The 26,936-nt window shown below is 36.1% G+C and overlaps 1 protein-coding gene across 1 annotated transcript in view; it reads right to left on the minus strand.

Annotated features, from left to right (window-relative positions):
• The window catches only part of Malrd1 (MAM and LDL receptor class A domain containing 1), a 637,041-nt gene that overhangs the window by 117,347 nt on the left and 492,758 nt on the right, over positions 1 to 26,936 (minus strand). The window contains exons 33-34 of the mRNA XM_040755448.1: positions 16,814 to 17,015; positions 6,067 to 6,330 (exon numbers count right to left, since the gene is read on the minus strand). Coding sequence (XP_040611382.1) covers positions 6,067 to 6,330; positions 16,814 to 17,015 — 466 coding nt within the window. The remainder of the gene's footprint in view (positions 1 to 6,066; positions 6,331 to 16,813; positions 17,016 to 26,936) is intronic.

A 26,936-nucleotide genomic window follows, 5' to 3' on the forward strand; every position in this document is an offset into this window, starting at 1 on the left:
AAATATGTAGTCCTCAAAAATTGAAAATGTAAAGGAAATGGATGACTTCCTGGATAGATATCACCTGAAAAAATTAAATCAAGAGCAGATAAGCAATTTAAATAGACCTATAACACCTAAGGAAATATAAGCAGTCATCAAACAGAAAACACCCAGGGCCAGATGACTTTAGTACAGAATTTTACCAGAAATTCAAAGAACAGCTTATACCAATTCTCCTTAAAGTATTCCATGTAATAGAAGCAGAAGGGTCTTTGCCAAACTCTTTTTACAAAACTTCAATAACATTGATAACCAAGCCACAAAAAGACACAACTAAGAAAGAGAACTTCAGACCAATTTCCTTCATGAACATTGATGCAAAATACTCAATAAAATATTGGCAAATTGGATCCAAGAACACATCAGAAAACTCATCCACAATGACTAAGTAGTCTTCATTCCAGGGATGCAGGGATGGTTCAACATATGAAAATCTATCAATGTAATCCACCATATAAACAAGCTGAAAAACAAAACTCAAATGATCATCTCACTAGATGCTGAAAAAGCCTTTGACAAAATCCAACACCCCTTCATGGTAAAGGTCTTGGAGAGATCTGGGATAACAGGAACATACCTAAACATAATAAAAGCTATATACAGCAAGCCAACAGCCAACATCAAATTAATGGACAGAAACTCAAGGCAATTCTGCTAAAATCAGGAACAAGACAAGGCTGTCCACTCTCTCCATACCTTTTCAACATGGTACTTGAAGTTCTAGCCATTGCCATATGACAACAAAAGGGGATCAAGGGGATACAAATTGGGAAGGAAGAGGCCAAACTTTCACTATTTGCAGATGATATGATAGTTTACATAAATGACCCACAGAACTCTACCAGGGAACTCTTACAGCTGATTTACACCTTCAGCAAAGTGGCAGTATACAAGATCAACTCAAGAAGATCAGTAGCCCTACTATAGATAGATGATAAGAGGGCTGAAAAAGAAATCAGAGAAACATCACACTTTACAATTGCCACACACAAGATAAAATACCTTGGGGTAAAGCTAACCAAACAAATGAAAGATCTGTATTCCAAGAACTTTGAGTCTTTAAAGAAAGGTATTAAAGAAGACACCAGAAAATGGAAAGATCTCCCATGTTCTTGGATAGGTAGGATCAATGTCATAAAAATGGCAATCCTGCCAAAAGTAACCTACAGACTCAATGCAATCCCCAGAAAAATTCCAGCAAAATTCTTCACAGACTTTGAAAGAACAATTCTCAACTTTATATGGCAAAACAAAAGACCCAGGACAGCCAAAACAACCCTGCTCAACAAAGAAACATCTGGAGGCAACACCATTCCTGACTTCAAGCTCTATTATAGAGCTGTAGTCCTGAAAACAGTTTGGTATTGGCACAAAAATAGACAGGTAAACCAGTGGAATGAAATTGAACACTCTGAGATTAATCCACAAACCTATGAACACCTGATTTTCGACAAATAAGGTAAAATCATACAATGGAAAAAAGATAGCATTTTCAAACAAATGGTGCTGGCATAACTGGATATTGGCATGTAGAAGACTGCAGATAGATCCCTGTCTATTGCCATGCAGAAAACTTAAGTCCAAATGGACCAAAAACCTCAACATAAATCCAGCCACACTGAACCTCTTAGAAGAGAAAGTGGGAGGTACCCTTGAACGAATTGGTACAGGAGACTGCTTCCTGATCATAACACCATTAGCACAAACGCTGAGATTGACAATTAATAAACGGGACCTCCTGAAACTGAGTAGCTTCTGTAAGGCAAAGGACACAGTCAGCAACACAAACAGGCAACCCACAGATTGGGAAAATATACTCAGCAACCCCACATCTGATAGAGGCCTGATCTCCAAAATTTACAAAGAACTCAAGAAGCTATTCTCCAAAATACCACAGGACCCAATTAAAAAGTGGGGGACTGAACTAAATAGAGAATTCTCAATAGAGGAGTCTAAAATGGCTGAGAGACACTTAAGAAAGTGCTCAACACCCGTAGTCATTAGGGAAATGCAAATCAAAACAACCCTGAGATATCATCTTACTCCTATCAGACTGTCTAAAATCTAAAACACCAATGACAGCTTATGCTGGAGATGGTGTGGAGATAGAGGAACACTCGTCCATTGCTGGTGGGAGCGCAAACTTGTACAACCACTTTGGAAATCAGTATGGAGATTCCTCAGAAAAATTACAATCAGTCTACCACAAGACCCAGCAATTCCACTCTTAGGCATATACCCAAAAGATTCCCATTCATACAACAAAGATGTCTGTTCCACTATGTTCATAGCAGCATTATTTGTAATAGCTAGATCTTAGAAGCAACCTAGATGTCCCACAACTCAAGAGTGGATAGAGAAAATGTAGTACATTTACAATGGAGTACTACTCAGCAGAAAAAAAAAACAATGGAATCTTGGAATCTTGAAATTTGCAGGCAAATGGACGGCACTAGAAGGAACTATCCTGAGTGAGGCAACCCAGTCACAGAAAGAGAAACATGGTATGTACTCACTCATACATGGATTTTGACATGGATCAGTAGAGTCTCAGCCTACAATCCCAGGGCCAGTGAGTCTGGGAAACAGGGAGTTTCCCAAGAGATATACATTATATCCTAGAGAAGTGGAAAGAGGCAAAATCTCCTGAACAGGTTGGGAACATGGGAGGAGAGCAGAAGGAACCAGGAAAAAGAGAGGGTGATAAGAGGAGGATAGAAGAAGACATGGGGGAACATGAAGGTTGAGTTGGAGTAAGAATAGAGGAGACCAGGATGAGAGATACCATAATAGTAGGATTCATTATAGCTTTGAGGAGAGAGCTGACACTAGTGAGATTTCCAGAGATCTACACATATAACACCAACTGGAAAACTAAGTAACAGCGGAGAGACTACATTAATAGCCACTACCTGATGATAAGGTTGATGACTATGCCATCCTAGAACCTTCATCCAGTGACTGATAGAAGCAGAGACAGATATAGCTAAACACTGAACTGACCCCCTGGAGCCCAGTGACAGAGATGGAGGAGTGAAGAGCAAAGGGATCAAGACCATGATGATGAAACCCACAAAGACAGCTGACCAGATAAGGGGGAGATTTATTTTTGTGCCAATATCAAACTGTTTTCATGACTATAGCTCTCTAATAGAGCTTGAAGTCAGGGATGGTGATGCCTCCAGATGTTGCCTTGTTTAACAGGGTTTTATTGGGTATGCTGGGTCTTTTGATTTTCCATATAAAGTTGAGAATTGTTCTTTCAAGGTCTATGAAGAATTGTGCTGGGATGTTAATGGGGATTGCGTTAAATCTGTATATTGCTTTCGGTAAGATTGCCATTTTTACTGTGTTGATCCTACCTATCCAAGAACATGGGAGATCTATTCATTTTTTGTTGTCTTCTTTAATTATTTCTTTAAAGACTCAAAGTTCTTGCAATACAGGTCTTTCACTTGTTTGGTTAGGATTACCCCAGAGGGTATCTCCTACCTTTTACTTGTTTTACTCCATTACCAATAATCATGTATCTAGATGCCAAGCTGATTACTAAATTCCCTTGCACATCATTTGTTGATTCTTTCATATGACTCTATCCCTGAATGGCCTTTCTTCATGTAAAAAACTATGATTTCTATTATATTTTATGGAAATGAAAAAGTATAATGTAGAAATAAAATAAACGTGATTCCTCTAAAATCAAGAACAAGACAAGGCTGACCACTCTCTTCACACCTTTTCAATACTCTACTTGAAGTTCTAGCTAGAGCAATATGATAAATAAAAGAGATCAAGAGGATACAAATTAGAAAGGAAGAGGTCAAACATTCACTATTTGCAGATGATATGATAGTTTACATAAGTGACCCAAAAAACTCTACTAAGAAACTCCTGCAGTTGATAAATACCTTCATCAATGTGGCAGGATACAAGATCAACTCAAGAAAATCAGTAGCCCTACTATATACAAACAATAAAAGGGCTGAGAAAGAAATCAGAGAAACATCACCCTTTACAATAGCCAGAAACAACATAAAATAAAAATTTTAAAAAGTTTAATAAAAAAGAAAGTATCCTACATGTTTGCCCACATTCTGATCCTAGGATTTTTTTAAATTGAAGTTTCCTCCTCTCAGATGAATTTAGCTAGTGTCAAGTTGACATAAAACAATGCCTAGCATAAGATACAGTATCAATGAGGGTTCTATGGAAGGTTTATGAATAAATGTTTGAATTATAATTTATGCAATGACATTGTAAATGAATAGCAAAGCTTAGAAATAAACTAGGGTGCCTTGAAATTTTGGTGAACTGTATTCATTAATCACTTCTTGCTTTTTGTTGTACCAAATAGACAAATAGGATGTTAGTGGCTTTTGAACTACACCAAGATTGGATAATCACCTTAACTATAAGCAAGTATTTCTCAACATTGATCCCCTTCTATCTGAAATAGACTACTCTAAGCAAAAATGGCAAGTGTTGAATGCAAAGTTTGGGGTTTATATGGACTATCTCAAATTCTTCTAGTCTGATAGGTTAGTTATTGACTTTGTTCTATGAATGAGGAAATGGCTTTGGCAGCACTAAAATATTTTACTTGGATTTAACACAATATAAGCCCTTCTATACTGGAAATATGTATTCATGCAATGTATTTTGACCATGGTTTCTCCTCCCCCAACTCTTCCTAGATCTTCCCCACATCTTCATATGATTTTATTCTCTATCTTTGTAGTGAATAAGTGAGCAAACAAATCAGAATTATTACAAACTAAGAGAAAAAACAAAAGAGACCGACACATATACACAACTAGAAATCAAAAAGCATGAAAACACAAAATATGAAACCATGGTAATAGCCAGATGTTGTTGGTGCACACCTTTAATCCCAGCACTCGGGAGGCAGAGGCAGGCAGATCTCTGTGAGTTCGAAGTCAGCCTAGTCTACAGAGTGAGTTCCAAGATAACCTCCAAAACTATACAGAGAAACCCTGTCTCGAAAAAAAAGTAACCATGATACTCAAATAAAAGACCAACAAGGCAAAAAGGTCAAACAATACCTGTGAGACAAAAATTCTACAAGTTCCATTGAGTTCATTTTGTTTTAGCCATCTTTTGTTTGTCATTGGGTATATCCTTACATGTGACTAACATACCTAATGAAACTCCATTAGAGAAAACTAATTTTTCCTTTGAAGGTAGATAAAGGTAGCACAGAAGTTAGATATGGGACTAGAGAGAGGGACAATCTCCTAAGGAAGGGGAAATACGATATTCAATTATAGAAAAATTGGGGAGACTAAAGCAGGAAGGATACAATGGGGAGGGTGAGGGAAGATGCAGGATAAGGAAGAGAATACAGGGAAAGATAGTTAACACTAACTGTCATTTGAGGATTCATATGAAAACAGCATGAACTCTTTTTTATTACTTTTTAAATTTTTTATTTAAATTAGCAACAAGCTTGCTTCACATGTCAGTCTCAGCTCCCTCTCCCTCCCCTCCTCCCCCATTCCTCCACCAGTTCCCTTTGGTTCACATGATAAACTCTTAATGATAGAAAATCTACTGTAATTTTCAGTCCTAAACCCATGTGTGTGCGTATTTGCCTGTGTGTGTTTGTGTGTGTGTTGTGTGTGTGTGTGTGTGTGTGTGTGTGTATGCATGTGTGTGAGGGGCTATAATCATTTATTTGTCTATAGGCCTTGATTTAGGGTATCTTAACATTTAAGATAGAAATGCATTATAATTGCCTATCTTTAATACATTCCCAAGCATGTGTTAAAAGATAACATACAGAAGCATGAACTAGAGTTAAATGAATGGGAAAATAAGAGAAGGTTAACAGAAGTTAGTGAAACTACAAGAACCAAATGGTTTGTTTAGCACCATAAGACATATATATGCTGTTATTGATGATATGGTTATGGTGATAATCTAGAAACCTTTACTTCATCTGTCAAACCTTATATTTTAAACAGAATTACTTCCTGGAACACTGAGTTAGTGAAAACAACTCACCACAGATGGATTCATCTTCATTAAAGTGGCAGTCAGCAACTCCATCGCATAGCAGGAGAGATGGGATACACTGGCTTTCAGAGCATTGGAATTCTGTATTACTACAGAGTTGAGAAGAGGGGCCGAGAGAGCAATCTGTTTCATCAGATCCATCTAGACAATCTTCCTTTCCATCACACTTCTCTGAGGCAGGGACACACTGGACTGTGTAGATACAAGCAAATTGGTCTTCTTCACACAGTGATGGCTGCGGTAAGGTCGGACCTGAAAAAGAGAGCAAGACATGTTGATCCTGTTTGTCTATGTCTATGTCTGTGTCCAGTACTGAATCATCCCAAGGCATACTTACTGTTGTATAATTATAAAACAATTAAAATTTAAATAAATTAACTTGTAGTTATGAAATATTAATTCATAAAATATGTAAATGTGATAAAATACTATTCCTTATCTACTCTCAGAAGCTATAGTCTTTAAAGGGGGCATTTCTGGGGATGGTGAGATGGCTCAGCAGATAAGGGTACTTGATGCCGAGTCCAATGACCTGAGTTTGATCAACAGAACCACAAGACACAAGGAAAGAAACAATTCTATCAAGTTTTGTTATAATCTCATACATGTACATGTGCACAGACACACAAAGAAAAGAATAATTACTATAAAACACTTAAAGGGGAATGTTGATATGCTGGAACAATGGCATGTAAGTGGAAGGAGGAAACTTTGCAGTGTCTCCCTCCTAGACTTAGAACTTTGCTGGGCATCTCGAAGGACTAATGCAACTTAAGAGCTCACCATAGCATTGTCACAAGTCACCTGTCAAACACGAACTCAGCTGGACCCCAATCAGTTCCTCTCACAGTAACTTTTTTTTCATTTGCTTATCTGTGGGGAGAATTTCCTGGGAGCTTTCTCCAGTGAAATTTCTCAGCAGGCATATGCCTCTGGAGTTGGCCCGTTGGGGACCCTGATTTAAAGCATAGCCAACTACCAACACATTTCTTGTTTAAAATTAAACCTCCTCTGAATTCCTTCTTCATCTTTTCCACTGAACTATTTTTGATTCAGGAAGAACATGAAGTTTCATTTCTCATGGGAGTCTAGGTAGGCTCTGGGCTAGAGGCACTTTTCTGTTAGCTCAATATTTCTTTTAAGTCTCTTGTTTCATCCTAATGTAAATTCTTCATTTTAGTTCAGAATATCTCCACCCTGCTTGTGAGATGAATGAGTTATATCAGTGTTCAAATAAAATTAAAATTCCTGTGAGAAACACTTTGCTTACCTTTAGACCCAATTGTAGTATTTTGCATGCAAATTTTAGGAAGTTTTTACGATTATGAAATTTTTCTAAAAAGAAATTGTAATGAATTTATTATGGAATATGATTTATGGGATCATACAATTATGTAACTTAACATTTCTCATTTCACTTTGTCACAACTCTTCCACTTTTACACACTGAAAACCCTAAGTCAGAACATGAGTTCCTACTGCAAATGAAAGGAGAAAGTTACATGAAACTGCATTTCATGGTTTCAACTACATGATATTCAAGAAAGGGCAAGACCATGGAAAGAGTGAGTTCTGGGAATGCTAGAAGTGGTAGAATAAGAAGGAAGGGAGAGGCAGACCTTGGTGCTTTTACATCAGGGAAACTACGCCATATCATCTAATAATCACCTGTTTGTGAAAATACACTGAATTGTCAACACCAAGCAAGGTCCATACCAAGGTGAACCCTAACGTAAAGTATGAACTTTGGGTGATAATGAGGTATCAGTGTAGAGTAATTTAATTGACTACAGCAAATGTACTTAAGATGCTGATGATTGTGGAACATGAATTTATATATGGGGAGTATAGTAAATCACTATACATTCTACTTGCTTTGCTGTGATATTTAAACCTCTATATTACATAAGTCATATGTGTGTATGGTTATGTATACCACCCAAACATCCTATATATACTGATGTTAGTATAAATGCCAACACCAGTGTTAAGCTTTATGTGTGTATTTGTATACAAAATTACCAACATGGAACCTATATTCAGCCTGTTATTCATGTTTAATAATTCTCTCTTGAAATCTCTCTATTCTGAATTTCTGCAAGAATGTAGTGATCTACTCTTAGAAGTAGATAAATATAGTGTATTCTTGTCTAGCTCAATGTCCCATGTCTCACTATGCCCCAAAATTTGCTTAGTTAGAGTAATTAAACTAATGGCATTGAGGTTCAAGGACAGTGAATGCAGACAGGAAACCATGTCAGATCAATTTTAACTATAATTAGTGTCCTTGGAAAGACTTTACATAGAGAGCTACTTCACAAGAGAGAATGCTATGCTCTTGCAGTAAAAACTTTGACTTACATTAGGAAAATAGTATATTTTATGTTGACTGTGTCCTTTTGTACCTCATAGAGTACAGTTAAAATAGAATGGTTTGAAGAGGGTAATAAACAAAGAGAGATACTCAAAAATGTTTGTAGGTATGTGTATATGGGAGACAGACAGACAGGAACACAGAAACACAGACACATAGAGAGAGAAGTGAGGAATGTTGATTCATTTTGATATGATGCTATACATTATATGAATTAAAATTGTTTTCAAGCTACGATGCTCCAAACGTATCATATAGTCATGATGACAAGAAAGGAGAAACAAAATTAATCCAACAAAACTCACAGCTTATAAGCTATGATATTTCTCAAAGGAAGCATCACAAATTTCTAGTGCTTTGAAATCAGCAATTATAATTATACAATAATCTTATCTAGGTTGCAGTTGATTTATCATTTGTATATTAGAGCTAATTCATAGGTATAGCAAATGAGGTTACTTTCCTTTATTTAGGTCCCTCACAAATATGTTTATGTCAGTGGATAATAAAGGTGGAATTTGACAAGTGTTATCATGAAACTGTATATAAGAGGCCATTCCCTTGACTCTGTTGCAAGCATGTGGCTATTGACTATGCTGTGCTTCAAAATCAAATGGTCTAAGAAATGCTGCTGTAGACTTTAGTTCTTTACTGTAAGAGCTAGTGCTAAGAATAGGCATTCTGAAACAAAATAAAATCTCCTAAAACTACATAGTGCCACCAGGAAACTGCAATTGCTCTCCTGCATTATCATCTGAACAACATTTTTGGGCCATCACTGCTTTGATTTTACATAGAATTTGGAAATTCCAAGTTGGAGAGGGGAAATGTTTTCATTTCCTTTGAGAAAATGGTGGCATCTAACTACCCAGGTAGAGTTGAGGACCTAAGTTTAATATGTATTTCTCTATTGATAATAATAATTTAATGCCTTAAATATTAGTTATGCATTGCCTAATTTACTATTCACGTGCCTGAATATACTGTAATAATAATAATAATAGAGAAGATATATATATGTTAAAAAGCCATTTTAATACCATCCTCCCCTTATGTTTAAACAAAACTAGTCTATCTCAACTCAAGTGATAATTTGTATATAGATTCTGGGGGCTCTACAAATTGTTTCAGAGCAATCTGAAAATTTCCATAAATAATTTTCACAAATAATGCCATATGTGAGGTTTTAAATTTTATGATTTTTATTTGTATAATTGTATCTGCCTGCATGTATGTCTAGACACCCCATGCATGTCTAGTGCTCACGGAGGGCAGAAGAGGGCAGTAAATCCTCTGGAAATGAGGTTTCTGACACTTGTGAGCCGCCATGTATATGCTGGGAATTGAGCCAGGACCTTTGGAAGAACAGTCAGTGATCTTATCCATAACCATTGAACCAACTCTCCAGTCACCTATATGTTTGTTTTCTAAAGGGTCTTAGGAGGGAAGAAAGAAATATGTCTTTTAGAAATAACCAATGTTCCTGTGGTAAGAAATTTAATAACTGCCATTCACTTCAACTTCTCTAGCAAACAAAGTTCCCTACTTTTCCCCTCACATCTCTTCATTTTTTGCTATGCAGACCATTTCCAGTGCCCTACATTGTGACTATCTTTGTCCTGCTGTTTCATTTTTCACTTATGTTTAGACAGCAGTAAAAACATATTCTTCACAGCAAAACTATTACATAATGCCCCTCAGTGAGACGTTCTCATGAGTTTCATTGATGTTCCTTGCAAGTCCATGTTGCCCAACGATAGCATGGTGAGCGTTTTCTATATGTTAAGTGAAAACAATTTAACTGAGTTGAAAGGAAAATGAACACAAAATGTTTTTGTTCCAAAATCAAAAATTAATCTATTTGTAAATATAACCATACTTGATTACTTAGTATGGATACTTATTATAACATAAATAAAATCAGTTGTAAAATTGGTTATTTTATTAGGGATGTTATTTAAAATTATGTGAGAGGTGTTATAATTTATAACCATAATTCATAAAAAACTCTTTGCTTGAGATAACTTTGGATTTTCGGGTGTGTCTTAATATCTCTCCAAGATTCATTCATAATGTATATAAATGTTAACAATTTTTCAGAGTATTCATCTGTCTACCATTATGGATTGAGAGATGGCCAATGATACCTTATTCCAGAGTAGGGTAGGTATTATAATTTTTGTTCTATTTACTAATTACTCGAACACCTTTTGACAATTAATAACTACAGGGAAAGGCCATCAACTTTTCAGTACTTTTCTATGTTTACCTAAGTGCCCATTTTAAGATGTATTATTTTGATTTTTATTCTGTGTTTTCTTTCTCTGAATATACTGATGAACAACTTTTTAAGTTTTTATTCAATTTCCTTTGGTTACATTTCATTGCCTTATCATGACTCATTCGATACTCTAAAGTTATTTATTAAGCACACACACACACACATCTCTCATCTTTATAACCAAAATAACTGAAATAATCTTTTATACAACAAAAAGAAATCTGAATGAAAAATAAATAAGGATTATATGAAGTTGCCACTATCAAAAGATAAGTATAGGTTATACCATTGCCTTTGATTTTGGCCTCTGGAACATGGCTTTCTACCTCCTTGACATCACTATGAGTATTCTCTCATTATCTCTTATTGACTATCTCAAAATAAAGAAAGTGCCAGTTGGAAGCATACATATGGCCAATCATAAACTGATAGTCATATATGATAATATCATCAGTTAAACTAGCATATTGATTTACATACTACTTCACTTTGGTTTATACATCTTGTCTTCTTATTTTCATAATCACTCTTGAAAAGGATATAACATTTACACCAAATGATGATGTGTATTGACAATAATAAATTAACTATATTTTAATGACAAATGGGGAGAAAGAACAAGAGTGACAACAGTCAAATCTATAAATTAATATAATATACAATAGAAGAAAATTCCTGAAATATTCCAATCAAATACTAAATTAGTTCCTTACCCTTTAAGACAAGTAGTTTGTTATCTATGTCTATAAAAATGATCCCTTCAAAGTAGGCCTTTTGTTTTTTTCTAGTGCCCCTATCTCCATAATTTAGTCTTGTTGAATGCCTGGCTAAGAACTCTCTGCCCTTTACCTCCTTGTGTGAAAATCCTTCTTTGATTTCAAAGGCAAAGCCAAAGCTGACTTCTTCCAGAAGTATCCATAATCTTCTCCACGGGAAGTAGCATTCTATTTTAGAATCTCTACCTTTTAAATTTGCAATTCCCTTGTGTATATGGTGCAATTTAAGACATTCTTAGTTTGTTGTTTGACAATTTAGTCTTGCTGCATCAAAATATCCCCATTGCCATTACCCCATTTTGTTTGTTCTCAATATAGTAATAACAAGTGATCTTTGACCTTAAGATTGATTGGGAATCATACAGCATTCAACTCAATAGAGAGAACCCATATATAGTAGGAATTACAGATAAAAATTTAATACATTTAAAACAATTAGAATGCATGAAGCAATTTTATAGTTTTGCATCAACTAGTGTCTCATAAATTGGCCTCATTTAAAACTTAATGGTGATGAATGAACAAAATGCTCAAGGAAACAGATTATCAGTCAATCTTAATGTATTTATTGGATTATGGGAGATTATTAGTCTTTAAAGATATTATGGGGGTTCATAAAGCTCTTATTGTCTGTAAGAAGGTGGCATTCTGCTTTACTTTTTCAAATGGATTCCTTAGACTTGAAGATAGGAAAATAAGAGTCATAAACTTTCATTAGAAGTGAGAATCATGTGGGATCCAGGGGCCAACCCTCCATCCTTTGCTCAACTTTCTTTGGGGAAGACACCTGCCATGGCAAGGGTCACTTGCTCTTGCTTCCCTGCTGAAAATTAAGCAGGAGGGAATTCAGACAGATAAGGGGAAGAAATCCAAGTGACAACCATGGAAAAGTCACCCCCAGTGTGAACTGTACTCTATCACCTGAATTTCACAAAGACCTCAGACTAGGCCCAAAGGTAAAACACAGATTATTATACCTCTTTATAATAATGGAGACATTTGCCTCTTACCTATGCCTCAACCTACATTGGTATGCCCTGATATCCACCTACTCATTTTACTCCTAGTGAAACTGTATAGAACTATATCATAAATAGCATAGGATAATCCATTGTTTAATACCACACGCTCCTCTCCAGTTTTGGAAACATCTGTGTTCTCACAACCTTTTAAAATGTTTCTTTGCCATGGAGAAAAATAAGATCTCTTTATTCAAAGGACAGAGAAGAAAAACAGAAATAACCTTCCTCTTCTGGAAACTCACAAAAAGAAAACATATCTATTGTTTGCTCAGGTGAGATGCAAGGTCCTCTGTCTCTTCATTGCAGTAGGGGAGTATACAAGGGTGGAGGGATCACCTCTCTTATTCTCATGCCCTCAACAATGGCTCACCTGAATACCAGATGACAGGGTCAGCTTTGGTGTGCTGCCCAGGTTGGGTACTGGCAGATGATCAGGGCCAGAGCTAGTTATCTTACTCATGTGATGCCAGGCCCAGCTCTTTAACTTCCCACAGTTGGGAGACAGACCTGCACCTCCCTCTGGCCTTCCCTGTAGCCCACTTGGTTGCAGTATTCTGGAGTCTCTGTGTCAAAAGTATCCTTGTCTCCTCTGCCACCGAAGAAGATGATTTCTAGACTGGAGAAGGGCTGGGTCTTAAATCCCACATGGGAAACATGAATTCTCTATGAATCACCATTTCCACCCCAGATGAAGTTGGATCAGGCCAGAGGGAATCTGGTGATGCCACCCTTGGCATGCATCACTGAGGGGTGTTGAACTCCCAGCATGCCAGGGCATCAGATGCTATCTTGCTTGGGGACCCTTAGGACTAAGATAGGCCTTCTGGTTTGCATGTGGGTGAGCCAAATCTGAAAACCTTAGAGCAGGAGAACTATCCCAGTTTTGTGATGCAGGATGTTTGGGGTGAGCTAGCCAAGGCAGTGCTGGAGAGCTTGCCCAAGGAGTGACAATGAGGAAAAGCTGGCACATTGGGTAACCCAGTTAACACCCAGACCCAGACCCAGAACCAGAACCGGAGTTGAGATACCCCACCCCAACATCCACCTCACCTATTAACTATTGGAGCATGGCAAAGAAGCTGGACCTGGAGATCCAAAGCTGCAATATCTCCATGACAACAGGAACAAGAGGACATTCAAGAGGAGCCTTTTTATGGATAGTGTAGCAGAAGCCAGAGGCCTCTAACTAGACCAATGACTCATAGCAATTAACACTTACAAGAAGAGATAAAGGAAAACTTTGTGACTCAATGGGCCACACTATAGCTTCCACAATGAGATTTCTCTTCTTCTCCTCCTTCTCTTCATCCTTTTCTTCTTGATTTTGTTTTTGTTTCGTTTGCTTTTTGGTTTTCTTTTAATGTTTTCTTTTGTGGGGGGAGAGGGGAGAGGTTACAAGGGTTGAGGGCAGATGTGATGGGATGATGAGATAGTTCTGATTTGGATGCATGATGTGAAATCCACAAAGACTCAATAAAAAAGTATTAAAAAACATATTCTATGAAAATGAATGCAATCCCTTGTTCTGTAAGAGTTTGGGGGGGTTGTTGCAAAATCAGGAGAAAATTAACCAGGTTAACATCATGTCTTACTGAGGTTTGTCCAGACTGCGCCAACTGAGGGAAGAAGAACAGACACCAGAACAGTATTTGTTTCCCCTTTGTGACGGACTGAGAAATAAAATATGAAAATAACTCTCTCACTTCACATAGCAAACACTCACCATACAGGTCCTGTATTATAAGGATATTTGCACGTTTTAGCCATGTTTCAGTGGAAAAGTGTGTCCCACTCTGAGTATTTATAGCCAATAAATAGGAATTTATTGAAACCATCAGTTTTAAACATTACATAAAACAGTCATCCCTTACTCAGCAGTCTTCATTCTTGCCTTTTCTCTCTCCCTTCCCTCACCTTTTCCTATCCCCTGTCAACCTCTGCCTTGACTTCCCTCTTTGTTACTTTCTTGACAGGTAGCCCAAGATGCTCTAAAATTCAAAATCCTCCTTCTGCCTTAGCCTCCCTGGTGTTAAATGTCACAGACATGCACCACTGCCCCTGGTAGGAAGGAAGTTTTGTTTGCTTAATATCAATTGCTGCTGGGTTGCTTTAGCAAATACTTCTCAGGAATAAAAACTCCTGTTTTCTTTTTATAGAGTCTAAAAAATCTGAGTTTTTGTCTACTTCCTGGAAATTTAACACAGCTAGAGGATTGTCACTGGTGCAAAGCATCTAAATGACCTGTTTTTCCATGGCATAGATATTTCTGTCCCATAGTGATAGGAGAATCAGATGACTGAGAAATAAAAGACAGATCATCCACAAGGCTTATGTCTAATGCTTCCCCAGGTAGTAAAGAGCTGAGTCTTAATCAAACTTCATATCTTTCAAAGTTTCAAAGCGCTGGGTTATTATTGTTTGAAGTAACGATGAGAAAACATGACTCAAAGTAATGAAAGGAAATCCATCTAAGCTATAACTTTTTATATTAATTCTAATAAATAATTTTATTTGGGGAAAGATTAAAACAATGATTTAAAGCTTGGAACATGGCTTAGAGATTAAAAAAATACTTGTCTAGTATGAACAAGACCCTGGGTGTAATCCATAATCCATAGCAACACAAACACACACACACACACACACACACACACACACAAATGGTAATAAAAATAAATAAAGCAATGATCTTTTAAACATATAGCTTCATTTCATGTAAATTTCTTCACAATTAGAAACAAAATTGCTTCAAGTAGACATTTAACAATATAGCAAAAAATACCAAGAAGAAGAAATAGTGTTCACAATTAATTTTCTCAGAGTCATATATTATTTTGTGTGCTGTTTCAGACAGCACAGATGGTATCTGTAGAATATTAATACGGTTTCATATTTTCTTTGTCATTTTCTATATTTGATAAAAAGCAACACATTCTTCCACTGATATTAGCTATGTCCTTCACGATTCCAACATATTGTGAATGTTTTATCCTATGATATATTTTTAATGGATAACTCACATACTCCACATTTCTCTAAAATTTTCGTTGTATTACTAAAATCACATGGAAGGGCAGCTCTACCAGAACTAGAAGATCAACATTTCTCTAAACATTTTAAAATATAACTTTAGCATTACACTGCATATTATAGCTATATCTATTTCAAATGTTATTTATTTCATCTATATTTTCTCCCTAGATCTTCAAATTAAGCTGTCTCAGGTTTACTGGGTGATTCAAAGACTCTCTGGTGCATTTCTGTGTGATTTGACAACGAGTCCTTCAGAATCACTAGCTTAGTTTATTCCTATCTAAAGCTTCTGTCAATCAACAATGGACCTCTCTGTTGGCAGGCTCTGAACTTTGGGTATGTGAATGGCACCGGAGAGAGGCATATGTAATCCACGTGGAGAGAGAGAAGACACACAAGGCTTCAAGGCACAAGTATTTGTTGTTTATAAGCCTCTCAACAGTAAGTCTCCTATGTAATAATATAATATATATAGAAATATTTACCAGTCCATCAGTGTCAACCAGCTGTTCATACATTTACTAGTATTAATTCCAATAAATCATCTTGTTTAGGGATATATTACAAGATAATTGTTATCCTTATCTAAATAATACTAATTTTCAGGACAAATCTCCTAGTTCCTCCATTAAGTTTAAGATAGGAATCATATCCTTTGATTCATGAAGATACAAAAATCAGTGTAACACACATACATGCACACGTTCATATAGACACACATATGTACACTCACATACACACACTAATGTATCTTCCAGTCATTCACTCTCTAGCAGAGATGCAGCTATCATTAAAGGGGCTATTGACAAGGTTAGTGTTTTCCTGCTGAAATACAGAGACTGTTCTTGGTTGTTTGAGACAAATAGAAAGAAGGAAGCAGCCAGGGGAAATGAAAGGCTGATGCAACTGTGGAGAAGATACTTGGGAGGATGACAGCATCAGAGGTGTCTCTACCTTGGGCAGTTATGGTAAAGCCTACAATGGAAAGGTATGCAGTAAAACTATGTCAGTGTAAGCATGTTCTCTTGGTCTTTCTGAAAGTGCTTTAGTGCATTGTTAATTTGGTGCCTAAAAGTCATGAAATTTTCATAGCAAAGTTCATAGGAAGAGAGACTACCTCTTGGTATATACTCATTGCTTAGGAGTAGGATTCATTTAGAAGTAAATGCAATTCATCCGAATTTCCCAATTACTGTATATTTAGATATGAAACTAATGTTTATTCCTATTTTCTGAAGGAATTACTTACCTCCAGAAGCACACTCAGGGGTAAAAGTGATGTCATCAAGAGCAATAAAGATGTCTTCCTTTTCACCCAAGTCAGCCTCAAATGCGACCTTGAATGGACTGTTACTAGAGAGAGGTACATGTGCATAGGTCCATCCAGTGTTTTTATTTTGGGTCATGGACCATACAAGGATGTTTAGTCCTGATTCCTCGATGATATACACCTAAAACAATAACCAGAGAAAATAACTTTTATGGTTGGGTGTCAGAGGTATATCTAAGCATCCTCAAAATAATTGATTTGGATTATTCAAGTCATTTAGTAATCAGAGTAATATATGCAAAATCTTTAACATTACAATAGAAAAACTCACTGGAATAATTACATCAATATTCAGCATTAAATAATGAAGCAAAAAGACTCATATGTGTAAGGAATAAGACACAGCATTTTTATTACAATACGCCAGTTAAGGATTTTGACAGATTAACTCCCCAGTAGTTAGTTATATGATGAAAAGGTAGTGGCATCTAAGTAGAGGTTACACAAATATGAACATCCCTGCTTAAAGCACAGAAGAATGGGCTGCTTTATCAATAATAATGCATCCAGGATACACAAGTAAAGGCAGAGAAACATTGCCTAACTTTTCCTGACCTCCACTGCTGCATCTCACAGACCTCCGTATTCGGACAGCATGGAAAGAAGGTCTCAGTGTTGACTTGGCTTCCAGAATGGACACAGCAGGGTATCAGAAACACTTTCCTTGTTTCATTCACTATTTGCTCATTAAAAGTAGCATAGGGAAGGCATGAGTGAGAAAAGAGTGCCGCTTGAGAGCTTCAGCAGCTCTCAGTGGCTCTGTGTTTAATCACTACAGAAGGGTCAAAGCAGATAGCTGAGATTCACCTTCATGCTTAGAAGGGTATGGTTTAGCATCATTTAACTTAACAAAAAATACTCCAATCTTATTTAACAAAAAAAGACATCCAAAATAGCAAATATGTAGATTTCTCTGAAAAATAAGAGCTTAACAGAAGTTAAGTTAATGAAACATAAAATAGCAACAATGCTGTCAATATTAATAGAAATTTAACTCATTTAAATATTTTATGTTTGATAAGCGGCCTTATATGTGTATAAGGTAGGACTATAAATGGCCATCTTGAACTCTTGAGTTGCAGAAATAGAGGTTTAATAATTAAAAATGCACATAGCACAAAAGTAGACTGTTGGATGTAATATGCAGAGGCTTTGACATCACCATCATGCTCGTTACAAACAATAAAGGCATCTGAACATTCAAAAATGAGCAACTCTTCTCTGATCTCCGGAGATACAGGGAAAACCACTTCTTCAAAAATGAAAGAAGGGTAGGTAGTAGGATGGGAAGAAGATGGAGAAAGATTCAATAGCAATTTATGTGCACAGATGGCAAGGACAAAATAGAACCTGAGAAACAATTGTAAATGACACATCCCAGGACACAGTCTCACTTGAGAAGCCTGTGCCTTGATTCAAAGAACTTGAATTTTGGGACCAGGAGATGGTTTATGCACAAATCACCTATTTGAAAGCCTGACTTCCATCCTTTCTGGGGCATACAGTGAAACACAAAGTCACTCCCAAAAGTTGCCCTTTGACCAATGCACATTAAGTACAGAAATGTGATACACTGCACATACTACATTCACATGTGCTCACAAACACACAGGTACATACACATGCACACACAGGGGAGTATGCCTGAATAGTAATAATAAAAACAAACTGAATTTAAAGCTATAGGATTGCAGAAATCTCTGTTACCCACACCACAAACAAAGGGCGTTTCTGCATAATAACAGGAGAACATACCTGAACAAAACCCCATATTTAAGAATAAACTTCTCTGGAAACTCAAAGGTAGCATGTACCAAAAGCAAACATTAAACAGATTAACCTCTTAACCTCTTGTCATAAAACCTCTTACTAAAGGGCTATATGCCTCCAGTTGCCTTTATTCCTTACTTAACAAGCTGTCAAAAAAAGAACAATAACAATAACAGCAGCAACAATAACAAAAAGCATATGGATGATGTACACCCAGGCAAAAGAAAGCATAGATTAAAGAACTGGAACAAACCTCAAATCAGATTTTGAGATGGGAAAGAGGCTGGTAGAAAACTTGCTTTTTTAGCTCAGGGATTTAAGCTGCATCATCCAAACAAGAAAACATAAACAAGGCCAGATGAAAACTCCAATAAAGACAAAAATAGACTGATACAAAGAAATAGCATAACAGAAATGAATAATTTCTCTTTGGATTCTATAGACTCAACACAGTAAAGGAAAGGATGGGAAACATGAAAAGAACATCAAAACTTGAAGTGGAACCACCCCTAAAAACTAACAAAACAAAAAATAGTAGAAAGGCTACTTGAGGGCTATGAGCTGACTACTTTCTCGTCATAGACATCAAACCAAAGATCTGGGAGGATTTGAGAGCAACTCATAAGATAAAGAGCAGCCCAGGTGTTTACCAACAACTAGACATTCAAACTCCAGAGATGCAAAGAAAGACAGAGAAAAAACTTGAAGAGCCCTATTGGGAAAATAGCCCTCAATTTTCAATGATGAAGTAAAAGAATACAAGGCCCTTCTTTGCAGAGACTTGACTATGCAAGTCAAGAGTGGACTGTAACTTAGAATATGAAGTATTTTTTAAATACTAAAAGAAAAAATCTCCACTTAAAATTCTTTATCAAGTCAAATATTATCAAAGAGTAGTAAAACCTTGTTTAGATAAGTAAAATATTGGGAAAATATTTGTAGACCTATTTTGCAAATAAATTTAGGAGGATTTTTTTTAAAAATCAGAAACAGGGAAAATAATACAGGCCAAAATATCAGACTGATATAAAGCAAGACTGTTATAAAAATAACAAATTTAAAACTTGAATTGTTTGTTGTCATTATTCCTCCTTAGTTATTCATTCAGAAAACTTGATGCAGATAATATCTCTGTTGTTTATGCTTTTGGATATGAGAAATCAATGATTGTTACAAGAGAAATGTTGGGAAAGTCGAAAGATTCCATTATGAAGTACTTAGAAACTCTACAGCATCATTTGAAAGTGACCTTGGGTTAGTTTTAAGCGCACATTGATAACTTATGAGAAAACCAAATATAATTTGAAAAGCAGAACCATCGATAGACTAGGAGAGCAGAGAATTTCAACCTATTAAAATGCCGAAGTAAATCAAAAGTGAAAACATAATGGTGAGGGTGTTATGGAAAGGCAAGCAACAATTATGGTATCTATTTATTTAAGTATCAATGCCTGCTTTAAATACAAATATACCAACTGAGAAAAAGGCATATTCAGGGGCAACTAAAACTTAAGATCCAAGTTTATGCTGCTTTGAAGGAACCCAGTTAAGTATCAGGGCATAGATAGATGAAAACTAATAGGATGAAGAAAAATAAACAGAGATAACACTAATTGAGAGAAATGTAGAGAAGCTGTATTAACTTTGAGCAAAACAGATTTCAGAGAAAGAAAAATTAACAATGAAAATGAAGTAATTACTGTAAACTCAATGTTTTGTTCTTCTTATATGCTAACCTGTTGAGGCCCCAAGGTGATATTATCCAAATGTTCAACCTTTAGGAAGTGATGAGGTCTGAGGGACTGCCCTCGTCAATTTGATTAATACTTGAAAGATGGAAGTCTGGGGGATTTCGCTAGGAATTTTTCTCGTGTAAAGACAGACTAGAAATAATATTTTCTACTTACAAACCACTCATTCTAAAGTCTTTTGGTATTGTAGACCTAGTGAAATGAGACAGAATTAGGTTATAAAAGTTTCCTAAATGGCATCCTCATCCTCAAAGCATGTGTACCTAACAACAGCATATCAAATACTTGAGGCAAAAGTGCATGTATGTGCAAGGAGAAAGTAAAATAGTCTATTATTATAGCTGAAGACTTCGACCTTTCTTTACCAGTGATTGACAGATCAGAGAGGAACAAAGCAGTAAAGACATGTTTGAAGTGAAAAACATCAATCAGCTAGGTCTCATTTACATTTATACAATGCTTCCTTCAGAGACAGAGGAAGATGAATTCTTCTCAAGCTTACACATAAACATCACTAGAGTTGATGACATTGTGGAAAACAAAACATATTGTAGCCAAGTCAAATAAATGGAAGTGATATGGCTCTCAGACCACAGTCGAATTAAACTAGAAGATCATAATGGGCAGATAACATTTGAACCAAAGAGGTTTCAGAGGAAACTAAATGGTATTTCAAAATAACTAAAACTGGGGCTATCAGTGTTTAATCCCATGTTTGACAATATAGGCATAATGAATGTGTCATTTCTTGAAACACAGTAAATCAGCACTCACAAAGAGAAAAATCAGTAATCAAAATAGAAAGTTGCCTGATAAAGAGTTTGAATGGATCAGTAACTTTCCAAACAGTACACAAACCCAAGTCAGTATTAGAAATGAAAACTACACATCAATATCTCTTGTGAATATTAAAAGGAAAAAATAACTCAAAAGTAATAACAAATCAAATCTAAGAATATTAGAGAATATTCCAATGCCATAAGCAAAGAAAATTTATTCTGAGCATATTAGGCCAGTAAAAATTCAATAATCATTCAATATAGCATATCATATCAATAGGCTGTAGACAAAAGTCATATATATATATATACATATATGTAAACATGCATATGGGTTGGAAAATGTTGACATAAACTCTCAGGAGTCCTGGAGAACCAGAAACAGTTACCAGCACACACAAACAGTAAGGATTCGTGGGAAATTTTTATCAAATAGAAACTGTTTGATGAAAACACAAAATAGTATTGATGTACTTTTAAATAATCACAGGTGAGAGAAAAGATCTCCACTATCAACAATAATAAAAAAGGGATAAACTTTTCTAGCAAAATTATGGAATCACTCCAGGAGATAGGGCCGTAGGGACAAGCTGATAATGAATCAATGGACTCCAAGCGTGCTGCTTCAGTAACTTGTCTGAGGAGCTGATGAGAATAGCATTTGTACCTGGAACATACTGGACAGGTAAATACTGTGGAAGTGATCAGTCTCAGGTGTTTCCAGTTTGGGCAATAGAATCAAAGAAATGAGGCAATGATTCCCGAGATTTCTACGGCTTGTAACTCCTCCACCAAACGAACAATAAAAATACTGCATCAAAAAGATAGAGCCATCAAAATCACAGTTCCTCCTTGACATTAGAGTGATATAGACCTAGAGGCCACTCATAATGTACAGTCACTGCCAAAAGAATGGTATTTATTGCTTCGTCTGAGGAACTGGAACATACATACTAATATTATTCAAACAAGGTTCATCTACATACAGAGATGTAACCAAATACCTTTGGAAAGATATAAAAGAGAAATTCTAAATTTAACAGATGATAGAATGTCATGACAGAGACACATAGAAGCAATGGGAAAATGTAGAAGTAGAAATAATTCCTTCCATCTGTATCACACGTCAATTAAATCTAGAGAGTACACACACACACACACACACGCCAAGTTTTTTATAGGTTATGAAGCCTAGCATGATTGTCCATATAAAACCTTCAATAATAAACTGATTATCAGAACTGACCCAGATTAAGTACAAATGGAGAATAAAGCAGAATCTCTCCTCGGTCAAGAGGGAGAATGAGCCATCAGGTTTCCAAGAGAACCTATGAATTCTAACACTGGGATATGAATGGTTTCTTCCTAAGAAGGATATAACACAGGAAAGAATGTTGGGGTTTCAAATAGGAGAAAGCCCAGGTGAGGGTGTAACTAAGTTAATGATAGAGGCCTCAGGAAAAAACATAAAACACAACAAAAGTAACCACATATGTCCATCCATTGATTTTGGACTTTTGGCCAGAACTGTGAGAAAATTCATTGCTAATGTTTAAGCCACATAGTCTGTAGCTTTTTGCTATGGTCCCTAGCAAATAAATACACATATCAAATTACAAAACAGCCTACCACTGGGGATTACATAGAACTGGGTGTTGAGAAAAGATAGATGGAAAATAGTTTTAAGCAATGTTAATAAGATAATGTTAATGTGATGGGTTTTTTTTTTTTTGGTTTTATGAGACAGGGTTTCTCTGTATTGTTTTGGAGGCTGTTGGTCCAGCCTAGCCTCGAACTCACAGCGATCCGCCTGCCTCTGCCTCCCGAGTGCTGGGATTAAAGGCGTGCGCCACCACTGCCAGGAAATATGATGTACTAATATGATACACCATGAATTTTATTAATATGATTAACAAGAAATATGTGTATTCTTTATGAAGCACATCTAATATTCTGGCTGATTACAAGAAGCCATAGAGCGGGTTAGTATAATCTTGTCGAAGTGGTGGCTGGTTAGATTCATGATCAACCATAATAGATGGATTTTAAAAAACTAATCTAATAAAGATATCCAATTCCCACAAAACAACAATGTCTTCAACCTAAAAACCTTGGGACTTAGGGGAACAGTTGAAACCAAGCGAATCGAACAAGCTGTAAGTAAAGGCAATAAATGACAAAACAAAAGGCAAAGAGAAATCCAAGAAAATGCCCTAGTGTTATAAAGAAAGAAGAGTTGCAATGCATGTGAGAGTCATTGTCGTGAGTCTTATAAATACATTCCAAAATAACGTTGACATATAAGAGCTGAGACTAATAAACACACAAGCAAAACAAAACAAATACACCAACAAAATAGGCCCAGTATAGCTAGGGAATTTGACATGCCTTTCTCCTAAATAGGCAAAATAGGATGCTGATGAGAAAGGGTGGATGAAATGGTTTGATTTATCTGTTTTTATCACACATTTATGTATCTAGCCATATTAACAATGAACTAGTTGTAACCATTCCTTCATGCACTTTAAAGAAAATGTGTGAGTAAGTGTGAATGTGTGTGTGTGTGTGTGTGTGTGTGTGTGTACAAAGTCAACATATGATAACAGGATCCTATGAAATCTACAGAAGGGTTCAATCAATGGTATTGAAATAATGGCTGTCATGTGGTGAAAAAAATTGCTGAGATTCTAATCTATCGCCATTTCTATGCAAGAGTAATACCTAAGTAATTATCTAAATTCACAACTCAAAATTAAAGAATAATAAATGACATTTTACTCTTTTATGACAGGAAAGGGCTTGGTAAGTAAGGTATCAAATCCAGAATCTATACAGAATATAGAATTCACCAACTAAAAATTTAAAAGAAAAGTTTCTTTAGATTCCAATATGTTAAATAGTTCTTTGAAGAAGTCTTACTCAGCCTGGGACCCCGACTTCTAAGCAAAGCTGATTTGGGTTATTTCTCAAGGTGACTTTGTACCTAGTCCATTTATAATCAGGTGTAAGAAATACTTTCTTTTGCAAATTCCCACTTCTATGTCTTAACAATGTGACTTGATTTTAATTTCCAGCAGGAATGCTCTTCAACTGGAGGTCACTTTTCTCTCTTTATTACTCTGTGAAGGGGAAGTCTGTGCAGAAGGTCGAATTAGATTAGCTCCCTCCTCTTGAGTGTCAACCTCTGCATTTGTGTGTTGCCTTACTGTCTTGTATAATTTATAATTTAATAGTGGTTTATAGCAATGTTTTTCTCTAAGCTTATTTTTCTATTATATGCAAGGGGTGATACACAGATTATTCTAGCGTCTTTTATTTTTTTCTACGTCAGATGTCAAAGCATCTATTTGTTGTCAAATCCTATACTCCAAATTTTAACGAACTGTTAATATGGGCCCATGATTCTTGCCATTTTATAGATGATGGGTATGTGCAGATACATTCACAGATTTATCCTATACAGATCATGCATGTCTTTGTCAAACATCGGTTGAATAAAACATGCCAGATTAACACATGGGACATTGATATTATTCCGGGAGAATATAGAATCTATTTTCAAAATTGGGCAAATTACCAAAAAAATGCTTTGGATGACCCATTTATGGCTGAGGACTCCACAGTCACTATTTCTTTGTGCCTTGACCAGTTAGTATCTACTGCATAAAGAAGATTCTCTGATGAAATTTGAGATACACACTAATCTATTGTTATGAGAAGTCATCATGAGTCATTTTAGTACTAAATGCTATTAGCAGAGGAATAGTAGTAGGTTCTTTCTTGGGACCTATGGCCTGTCTAGTCATAGGTTCTTGACTCCAATACTGTGCTAGCTATGAGTTCTATACTGTGGAGTTTGTTTTATCTAAATCCAATCAGAAAGTGGTTAACTATTTCTGTGATATTTGTGCCACAATTACTTCAGTGTTCATATCTTGCCAATTAGGTCTTTGCTGTATCAAGTTGGATACATACACATCTGGCTAAACCAAATCCCTTCAAAAGCACAAGGACCATTGTGGACAACTGAGATGAAAAGACTGTAAAAGTCAGAGATAGGAGATGCCTAAAATCCCCAAAACACAACAGTATTTTATGAACATAGCAGAGCAGTTACACGTGTGAATTAACAATGATTGTGGCATAGGGAGTGGGCTCTAACAAACTAGCTCATTCACAAGGTTTGATTGCTGGAGAGATGGCTCAGTGATTAAGTGCACTACTGCTCATCCAGAGGACGCTGGCTAAATTCCCAGCACCAACATGGCAGCTCATAACTGTCTGTAACTCCAGTTCCTGAGGATAAGGCATACATGACAAAACACCAATGCACATAAAATACACATAAATAAATTTGAAAAGTATCAAAAAGTTTTCTAGCTCTAACATGTGTCAATGGATGATCATGTAAACACACACACACATACACACACACACACACAAAAAACAGTATATTGGCAGCAATAATTGGACCTCATAAATTAGAAACAGAATGACAACTCAATGTTGGCAGAATATGGAATGGGGAGGAAGTGGAAGAGGGTGTTCATATTACCAAAATATAATACATGAGATTCTCAAAGAATTAACCAAATAACAATAAAAATATCTTAGTTCATTTTAATTATGGCTATCACAATATTATTTGCATTACAGTATAGAGATATCTGAAGCATAGCAATAGGTATATTGATAACTACAGCCATGCTGCATTACTTTAATTCTACTTAAATTAGTGAGAATTAACCAATTTAATTGATCAATGTGATCTGGATTTCCTGCAGGTCTGTTTAGAAATCAGATATCTGCTACGTGTTTTCAGCCACTCTTTGTATAACATGTTATGGTGTCATTTGTACACATCACTGTCTCCTCTCTTAAGTACTCACTAGTATTATTCCCTAAAGCTAGTTGTGATGGGCAGAGCCACACTGCTTGTGAAAGCAACAGATAGCAAGCTCAGCTTAAGCAAGGGTGAACGAAAACTGCTGAGTTTTGGAAGTCAATTAAAACCTACTTTTCAAAAATCTTAAAAGAGCACTTATAGCAACTCTGAACAACTTTCATCACAAACAAAATTCACTTTCATCCTAAATAATAATAATAACAATTTAAAACTCTGATACATATGTTGACCTGTCTATATTACATGAACTGTTGTCCTATTAATTTTGAATACATATCTTAAATACAAGTACATTTTCCTCTAAGCAGCTTTAACGTTTTGAGTTTTGTTTTAATCTCCATGTTTTCCTGTAGCATGATAAATAAGAGATCCAGAGATAGATATTTGTGTTCAAGTTTCAAGCTGAAGATCAGAGAAGCAAAGCAGCCAAGCTGAAAAGGTTGATCCTGTCTCCATGAGCTTTCACCAAGTCTCAGACTGCTGCCTCTCCTCTGTGTGACTGGAGAATAAATGCTTTCCTATCCTCAATGTGGCTGGAGAATGAATGGAGATCTGAGACCCTGTTCCTGTCTTAAATACCTCTCATGAGTTCTGGGATTAAAGGCATGTGATCCCAAATGCTGAGATCATCTTTGTAAGAGTTGTTTCTCTTTAGATCAGGATATATTTCATGTAGTCTGTGTGGCCTTGAACTAACAGAGATTTGTCTGCCAAGTGGTGGGATTAAAGGTATGTATCACCACCGTTTGGTTGCTATAGATAACTAGTGTGGCTGATTTTTCTTTCTGTACCCTCAGGAAAGCTTTAATAAATCATAAATAATATATCACCACATT

This window comes from Mesocricetus auratus, unplaced genomic scaffold, assembly GCF_017639785.1.
Source record: "Mesocricetus auratus isolate SY011 unplaced genomic scaffold, BCM_Maur_2.0 Super-Scaffold_100013, whole genome shotgun sequence".
Taxonomy (NCBI): domain Eukaryota; kingdom Metazoa; phylum Chordata; class Mammalia; order Rodentia; family Cricetidae; genus Mesocricetus; species Mesocricetus auratus.